The 9,265-nt window shown below is 39.9% G+C and overlaps 2 protein-coding genes across 2 annotated transcripts in view; both read left to right on the plus strand.

Annotated features, from left to right (window-relative positions):
* Positions 1 to 2,970, plus strand: part of CAMTA1 (calmodulin binding transcription activator 1) — a 1,273,846-nt gene extending 1,270,876 nt beyond the window's left edge. The window contains exon 23 of the mRNA XM_042781184.1: positions 2,907 to 2,970. Within this exon, the coding sequence (XP_042637118.1) occupies positions 2,907 to 2,970 (64 nt within the window). The remainder of the gene's footprint in view (positions 1 to 2,906) is intronic.
* Positions 2,971 to 8,182: 5,212 nt separating this feature from the next.
* VAMP3 (vesicle associated membrane protein 3) overlaps positions 8,183 to 9,265 on the plus strand; it is an 18,543-nt gene continuing 17,460 nt past the window's right edge. The window contains exon 1 of the mRNA XM_042781185.1: positions 8,183 to 8,460. Coding sequence (XP_042637119.1) covers positions 8,183 to 8,460 — 278 coding nt within the window. The remainder of the gene's footprint in view (positions 8,461 to 9,265) is intronic.

A 9,265-nucleotide genomic window follows, 5' to 3' on the forward strand; every position in this document is an offset into this window, starting at 1 on the left:
GTGTATTTCAGTTTGTCTATTTACTAATGGAGTTAATGGTAACAATGTGAGGACTAAGTAAGGTAACAAATATTAAGTGACCTAGAATAGCTATGGAAACATTAAGTATTCTCTTCCTTTTTTCCATTGTCTTCCTTTTTTCTAATTCCTCTTTTAACTTTCTGTAAAAATGCTTCCTATGCCATTTAGTCATTTTGATGCCATTTATACTGATAGTGTAACTAGTGGTAACTTCATTGTGAAACTAAGACCTAAATTCCCCATTTTAGCTTGGGAATTACGAAAGCCTAGAAAATAAATCCAAAAATTGGAATGTTCTCATTTTCCCAATGTAGACAATCATAATCTGTTTCTGTGGATGTGCTTCTCCCCTGATGGTACGTGAGGCCATCACCAATTTTATAGTAGGATAGATGGCAGTTTAACACCTTATGAAAACTTAGTTCACTTTTTAATTTGTTCTCAAAGGAACAGGAAAAAAAAATACAAAAACAAATGTGACCATTTTAACTACAACAAAAATATTTACGTTATGCCTACCCTGACCAGCTGATTACAGAATCTTTGACATGAAACTGCCTAAAACATTTCTAGTTTATTATTCACTCTCTCCTTTTTAGTTCTTCTCAGTGATAAAACAGAAAAATTGTGAATGTCTTTATGCTTTCAGATTTTGAGTTCAGAATTCTTCAAATTGTAGAAATCTCATCAGTGATGGAATCACTGTTGCATATTTGTGAATGAGTTCTGTCCTAGTGCAGAAATAACATGTTGCCTTGGAAGTAGCTTCCACATTTTGTGGTAATTCTGCAAATAGGTCTGCACAAGTACAGATATTGCATGTCCAGAAGTACAGTTGGCATCAGTGCATGCCTTGCATTTTTCCAGCTAAAGAGCTGTTAGTATAGATATTGCATGTTTAAAAACTGAACACAGAATATAGCATGTTTCACTTTTTTAAAAAGCCACTTATCACGTATGCATGCCCAAAATCAGGGACCTATAATGATGTGTACACAGTTCTGTACTGTAATATGACCCAAGTCACTGTAAAATTTAATGATCCACAGTCCATTTACTTAAAAGATTAAAAACAAAAAATAACACCTAGATCCAATTAAGAATGCAGTAGTACATTCTGAATGTACCCTTTAAGAAAAAAGGATCTAACAGTTTTGGAAATAAACTGGTTGGCACCTTCACTGTAAATATCATGGCTAGGAGCAAGTTGGGCTTGGTATATTAAGTAAAATAAACCAGACAGCAAGTTTTCAAACATTACAGTTCTTTTCAGTGTTAAAGATAAATTGATAAGGCTTTGCTCCTGAAAGAGAGCATCTTCTCTTTGAAGAGCGTATGTCACCTTTACAGAATACTCTGGAGTGATTCTGCTAGGAGGTGGTAAATACGATTGTTTTCTTAATCTTCAGTTCAGTATGCCATTCCATTGAATCTCAGGGTGTGTAAAACAGCTGTAACTTACTACTGTCTTTTCAAAATATTTTTGTCCTGCCCACATATTATCGAGCATCTATTTAGAAGGCAAATGAGCGTGTGTTTTAAAACATTATGATAGACTGGTATCATCTAACAGGAGAGACCTTACATTTAGAGAATCGGAAAAATTGATGGAGGAGTCACTGATCTCTCTAAAGGCCCACATTAGAAAAAGAATGAGACTTTCACTTGTCCTGCTGTTGAGGTAGAGTATAGGTGTCCTGAGGAACTGCCACTTAACTTGGCTAACATCCTCCTCACACCCATTTTTAAGAAACAGATAAATATCATATATATAGATGCAAGCTGTAGCTTATACAGCATGTGGTGACTACAGAAGTTAGGCCCTAAAGTCACACTTGAATTTACTCATTCTGCTGTTAAGGCAAGCTCTTCATCAGTAGAGAAAAATATTCTTAGGGCTTACTACCACTTTCTTGGCCCCCCACCAACATCAGACAGCCATAATAAAAAACCAAGGCCAATCTTCCTATTAAAAAATATAGATTACAGGTGATAAATATGTGACATGAACTTTTCCAACTCTATAGCAATGCCATTTTTTTCACTACACCAAACTTAGTAAATAGGACAAAGTCCTTTATCAGTATTGTACCCTGTTGCTGCCCATCTGGGAGCACAGAAAGCTGTAACCTTAACATCTTTTGAAGTTACAATATGAAACAGGAAAAAATAAGGAATTACAAAAATCACAATGACCCCCTCCATACTTTAGTGAAATTGTCAAGTTGTGGAGATGTAAGATCCAGTTCAAGCTGGCTGAAAATCTTGTCTTTGAAATCATGGCAACAGTCCAATCCCTCGAGTCGATCCTGACTCATAGCGACCCCCATTGGTTGCCAAGGCAGTAAATCTTTACGGAAGTAGATTGCCCAGTCTTCCTTCCACAGAGCAGCTGCTGGGTTTGAACTGCCAACCTTCTGGTTAGCAGTCAACTGTCTTAGGCACTGCCACCAAAGCTCCTTAGTTCAATCCCTAGGTATATTAAAAACTACATGTGTGTACAGTTTCCCTTGCATCTCATGGGATCATAGGGCATTAATGGTAGTCCACCAGGCTGAAAAGAGTAATTTAAACAGTACATTTTTCTAAGATGAGCATGTTATTGTTACACTTGATTTAATACAAGTTGTTTTTTGCTCTGTTCTTAGAGCACTTGATGTGGAACAAAGTTGTCGTGATTTTTTTTCTTATCATCTTCAGAAGGGCCGTGCCTTCTTTGAGTATTTTCCCTAACAGTGTAACAGCAGATTCTTTTGCCATCCATCCTCAAAAGGGCTTTGGTCTTGATTTTTCATTTCAGAGGGAATGGTGATACCCCTTTTCCTTTGTTTGGTCAGTTTCACTATATAGTTATCGCCTGGTATTGTGTTTTGTTTCTCTTCCAGAGTGAAAGAATTGAAAAAGGCCAAGGAACTTGAAGACATACAGCAGCATCCCTTAGCAATGTGACATTGCTTTTCAGACTGTTTTCATTTCTGTTTTTAGCAGAGACATGCAACAACAACAGCAACAACCACACACACACACACACACACACACAAAATCCCTCTGCAGTTTTGGGGAGATCAGCTGCAGGATTTTAACAGTAATGTTTTGTCATTGCATTTGCACTTTCATGGACAACTTTTAATTTGATCAGCAAGACATCTTGGAACTCAATCTTCTGTTGGACCATGGGAAAACAAGACACCAGGAGGAATGTGAAAGAGGCTTCCTTTTTCTTAGGAGGAAGCCATTTTCCTTCTCATATAGGGCTGTATTCAAACATCGTGTGGAACTGTACAAATATTTATACCAAAAAATATAGATAAAAGGTGGGGATGTGCGAGCAACAAAAGCAAATGCTGTTCCTGCACCTGTCAGTTATTTCCAAGAAGCTGAATCTGTGGGATTGATTCTCAGTGGAGGGCTTAGACCATACAAATCGTTATTGGGTCCGTGTGTTCTCATTTCCTTCACTGTTACTTATTTTTGTTGAATTTTTGTTCTGTTTGACTCTCTACAGCACACTTAATGCAACTTTTAAAATCTGCAGGTTTTTGATGTCTTGTGGAAATTTGCAGAGGGGTGGGTGTGTGTAGATGGGTAACACATGGGAACTAAGGATAAACAGCTTACAGAGTTTAAACTTCTTTTCCTATCCCCACCACCTCTCAAGAACCTGCAAGTATAATCATCATCTTGTCCCTTTTCTCATGTTCAGCACTTTAATTTTTTGCCTTACTTTCATGTGCAATGAGAATTACTTAGAGAATTGGTAAAGCATACTTTGCCTGGACATTTGCCACCTAAAAAAAGATCAGTGTGGTGCTGCGTTCCGGCCAGTAAATTCCATATTTTTGGCTATCTCTCATCAAAACTGAGCAGTTTCTGTGTATATATAGAAGGTAGAAATGGAAAAGTGAGAAAATATTTGAAAGGGATTATATTAATTGCTAAATATTTTATTCACAAAGGTCAATAACATGGCAAGATAAAATTATTTGTATAGTTTTGTCTGAATGAAGCGAGAAAAATGTGGATGTATTGTTTGTATATATTGTATATATTAAAACAAAGAGATATGTGCATGAAACCAAGAAAAAGAAATGAACAAAAGCAAAGCATTAGTGGCTATGGTCTGTAAAATGAAACAAACAAACAAACAAAAACTTTATTTCACTATAAGAGTACTTTATTTTAAATGTTCTTTAGAAGAACATTTTGCTAAAGCATGACTAAACTGCAAAAAAAAAAAAAAAAGAGCTACTGTATTTAGACTTAGGAAAAAAGGCAGAGTAACATTACTTTAAAAAAAAAAAAAAAAAAGGATATGTTTACATTTAATTTTGGCTACCAGGAGTTTATTTTATTTTATTTAAAATTTTTTTGCCAATGGTGCCAAGTAATGTGAATGCTAATACTGCTTAAGAAAATTAAGTTACTTTTGCAAAACAGATAATCATAAGATGATAAATCAGTATAGAGCTTAATACCATCCACTCACTCCCACAAAGAACACTTAGAATGATCAAAACCTGACGAAAGAAATCGTATGAAAAGTAGAAAAGGGTCTCACGTTTTCATATCTCCTGCTGGAAACCAGAAAATGTAATAAAAATTGCACAAAAGATAAACTAAAAATTAAAAATGATGCAGACTGGTCTTGTAGGGATGTCATGGTATATTACTATTTCCACATAATGAGGAGCCAAAGAATTCTGATGCTTTTAAAAATTAAACTACTAATGTGAAACTGAGAGGGTAAAGTTAGTATTTGCTGATGCCAGTTTAAAATGCCCAGGTGGTTTGAGGGTCAGTTGAGATCATAGTTTTTTCTTGGTTCTGGCTACCAACCGTAAGTTAAAACTCAAGGCTTGTTGTGAAGCCTAAAAATATTCACAAATAAGCTTTTAAACTGATGTCTTCAGAGGGAAGGTAGACAAAAAAAGATTGTGGTAAAAACTGGGGTCAGTGCTCTTGGTGCCTTTTCTATAATTGTACTTGTTTTTTAATTACTTCCTTTCACTGCCAACCTTGAATTACTGTACAGTATACGTCTTACTGCTTGTGATCAGCTTTGACAACAGTGACAGCCCCACAACTAGTAGCCACCTGTACATTTGTAAACTGACCTGACTCAATTTTGTTTTTAAATGTATGGGTTATGTTGCAGCTGTTGAAGTCCCCCCAATACCTATTATTTTACCCAATTTGACCTACAGGAGGACACTGAGTAATTTACAAATACACAATTGCAGTCATAAATGGGAACAGAATGTGAAAGCCAGCTCTTTTGGAATATCCTTTATTAAAACTGAACTTAGATACGTTTATTCCATTTATTATGGTAATACTAACTGATCTTTTGACAAGAGTAATGACCTCAGTGGATTTGCTTTAACCCTCACATTCATTTTTTTTTTTTTTTTTATTAATGTTTCACATGTTACATTATTAGCTGGATAAGTTAGAAGATTCCTGAAGATAGAGACTTACATAGAATTAGGTGGATTCTTATGGAGGGGACAGGAAGTAGGTTCAAAACTTACCTGTGTAACCTACCAGTACAACTGTGACTCCCAGGTGAGGTGAAAATGCACTTCCACTGAAATGAAGCATTTCTGACCGCTTTTTCTTGGTTGTGAATCTTAATTTTGAATATAAGATGATAGGTAAGCACAGCTTTCTTGGATAATCTGAATTCCCAAGTGCCAGGAGTAGGATTTCATTATAAAATTAATAGCTAATCTTATTCTGTCTCCTGAAGATTTAATTGCTATTCTTGTTACCCATTTGAAATCAGCTGTACTGTGTGAACGAAATACAGACAATAACACGAACCCCTCTCTGGCTGCACGGTCGCTTATGGCAGTTCCACACAGTAGTTGGCGCCCAATGGGGGGTCCCTGAGACTTGCATGTAAAACTAGTCTAGATGTCTTTTTTGTAAGTTTTATTTTTGTAATTGTGCATGTAAAGCATCATTGAATCAATGGATCTGTTGAAGAACTCAGCTGCTGGAAACCATGCAAAATGTTTTGAATTGCCCTTAAAATATGGAAAATGTTTTCTGAATGCTTTATATTCTTTCTGCTGTAAATTAAAAATGAAGAAAATTTCCCCATACTATGTGTGTGTTTTGCTTTAACTTTACCCAGTACTGAAGTCCAAAGTGATCAACTATATGAAATAATTTCAAGTATTATATTTCCTTTGGGAGCTCTGGTGGCTTAGTGCCTAAGGCATTTGACTGCTAACCAGAAGGCTGGCAGTTCAAACCCACCAGCCACTCCTCGGAAGAAAGATTGGGCAATCTACTTCTGTAATGATACCGCCTCAGAAACACAAGGAGGGGTCGCTATGCGTGGGATCCTACTTGAGGGCAGGGAGTATATTTCCTTTGGTCCAGTTACAGTGTGTTGACATTGAGTGGTATACAGTGTCACATACATTGTGAGGGAAAAAAAAAAAAGTAGGGCCATTGTTTCTAGGGCACTTGCTTTTCACCAGTCTTCCTAGACACTTCTCAACATAGCATTTGTGCAGAATCAAGAAAAAAAAACAACCCAGTGCCATCCAGTAGATTCTAACTCCTAGTGACCCCCATTGGGTTCCCAAGGCTGTAAATCTTTCCAGAAATAAATCACTTACTCTTCTTCCTGCTGAGCAGCTAGTAGGTTTGAACCACCAACCTGGCTAGCACCCAAATGTCTTACTCTCTATGCCACCAGAGCTCCTTTTGTGTAGAACAGTGAAGTAATTGGAAAGGTGAAGATACCAATCTGAATTCATCCTTTGAGTTAAAATCCTTTGAAGTTTTTTGAAAATCATTTTTCAGCTGACTACTGATACCAGTTCTCCTTTCTGAGCATCTTCCTGTCAACATCACTGTTCTGTTCTTTCGATGCAGAGCCATTTCCTACCCCTAATAGTTTTTCATCCAATCTGTCTCCTATGCTAATGCCAGACCAATTTTTCATCATGAGCCTCTCCACCTGGAGAGTCCGTAATAGTTTTCCAGAGCCCACTGTATTTTAGTAACATTTTTTTTTCTTCCATACCACGATTGAGTCAATCTTATTTCCACCTAGGCCCCAACCTGCACCCTCTGGTTGGTCTGTGCATGACACACTCCTCCACTCTGTTTGTATTGTGTATCCCTTGTCTGCAAAGTTCTTTTAGCTACTTAACGAACTCAAATCCCACGTCCTCTGTGATACTCTTGTTTATTCTAATACACACTACTAGTTCCCTTTCCAAATTAGTCAGATTAGAGATGGAAGAGAAAGTTCAGTATTTATTTTATTTTTAGTCTTTCAACTAACAAACAGATCTAGTTGTTGCATGGTAGTGGATTTTTCTTAAATGAAGGGCAAAGACTGTTGGTAGGAATACTCAGTAGCAATGTAAAATACCTTACAAAGTAAATCATTGCTTTCAGACTTAGGCTTCCTTCTTTTCAACCAAAAGTTTAACGGCCTAAGACACAGAAATCAAGACACCAGTCACTGATGTCAAGGCTCCCATAAATATGATCCATGTAATGCGTCACGTGTGAATACATAAAGGGAACCTAACCCAATCAGTATCACAAATACCCCAAATGGACTTCCTATCTAATCTTTTAAACAACTTTAGTAAAAATGTGGCGTTCCCAAGACCTCTAGGTCAGTCTGGGACGGTAAGCCCAGAAGATTGGTCCGTGGGCCAGGGATCAACTAAAGCGCCCACCATTACCACGACAGTTCCTTAGTGCCTAATGCACCGCTGGGCAGAGCACGTGTACTGACCACGCAGCAGCTGGTCGATCCCATTTCTCTCTCGTCGGCTCTAGCGGCAAGGAAAGAGGGAGCTCCGTTTATCGATCTGAACTCTACAACTCAAGGAATGACGTAGTCAGCTTAGAACCCTGCAGCCAGTGGCAGTTATTTCTGCTAGGGGCCTCGCAGTGGGCGTGGAAGCCAGGCTCTGACCCAGCCCCTCGGCGGCGCCCCGCCTACTTCCGGCGCGCCCTCAGTGGCCGCGCCTGTGCCCCTTCGACCCGCTTGGTGACGTAATCGCTGCCGCGCCATCCGTTCCCCGCCTCATTGCCCGACTGTGGTCCCCGCTGTGCACTGTTGCCGACTCTCTTGCCGCTCTCGCCCACTGCCTCTCCCGTCGCCAAAATGTAAGTGACGCGGATGGGCTTCTGGCCCCAGGAGCGGCGGCCTGCGGCTGGGAGCCTAGCAGAGCTCGGTACCGCTGGCCGCTGCTCGGATGCGGGTCCAGGCCGAGCTCGCGGGGGCTCAGTAGCCTTGGGTGGGCGGAGGCCCCGGGGTGCCGGCTGCGGACTGGCCAAGCCAGTCCCTGTGGCGCCGCCAACCGCCCGGAGAGCCTGGCGGGCGGCAAGACGACGCGGAAGAGGCGAGGGCGGGAGGCCCCGGGATTTCCCGGAGAAAAACAGCTTGTACCTACCCTCGTACGCCACATCACCAACCCCCTTGCACCCTCTCCCGGCCTCACCCCTCGAGTCTTCCCCTCTTTTCTCCTCAAGGTCCCTAAGAGGAGCGGCGACTGTTGCCCTTCTTGAGCACCTATTCTCTGCCAGGCGCTATGCTGAGCACCGGAAATTGCAAGGGAAAGGACTTGGCCTTATGTTGAGGCAACTACAATCTGAGTACAAGAGTAGCTCAGAAGGGCAGAAGTGCCCTTTTTTTAACCAGGAGTAGCTGAACTTAGGTAACTTGGCTATGGTCCTGCTCTCTTTTTAAGCAAAAGCAATATTGTAGTAGCCTTTGAAAACGCTTTTCAGTAGTAACATTCAAATAATCCAAATGGTTAAGAGTCACAGGGACCCTCTATCCCCGCTGCAACTGACTCATTGCTCACCCACGGAGGAAAAAGGAATGAGGACTTTTCCTGGGATTCCCCCTAGGAACTAGGGTACACCACTTTGTAGAATGTTTCTGCTAGGACTGCTGTACGGGTAGATAGATTATCACAGTGGTTAAGATCTCAGACCAAAATACCAAACTCACTGCCATCAAGTGATTCTGACCCATTGCCACCCATATTGGGTTTCCAAGGCTGTAAATCTTTAAGGAAGACTCATGCTTCTTCCCGGGAGCTCCTGGTGGATTGGAACCTGTGAAATTAGACAAGACTTGTTTTATTTTTTTTTAATTTTATTTGGATTTGGGTGAAGATTTACAGAGTAAATTCACTTTTCATACAGCAGTTCACATACACCTTGTCTCATGTCATTGACCAAAATTTACAATGCA

The sequence above is a fragment of the Orycteropus afer genome, unplaced genomic scaffold, assembly GCF_000298275.1.
Source record: "Orycteropus afer afer isolate SDZICR_OR568_19922 unplaced genomic scaffold, OryAfe1.0 scaffold00094, whole genome shotgun sequence".
NCBI lineage: Eukaryota > Metazoa > Chordata > Mammalia > Tubulidentata > Orycteropodidae > Orycteropus > Orycteropus afer.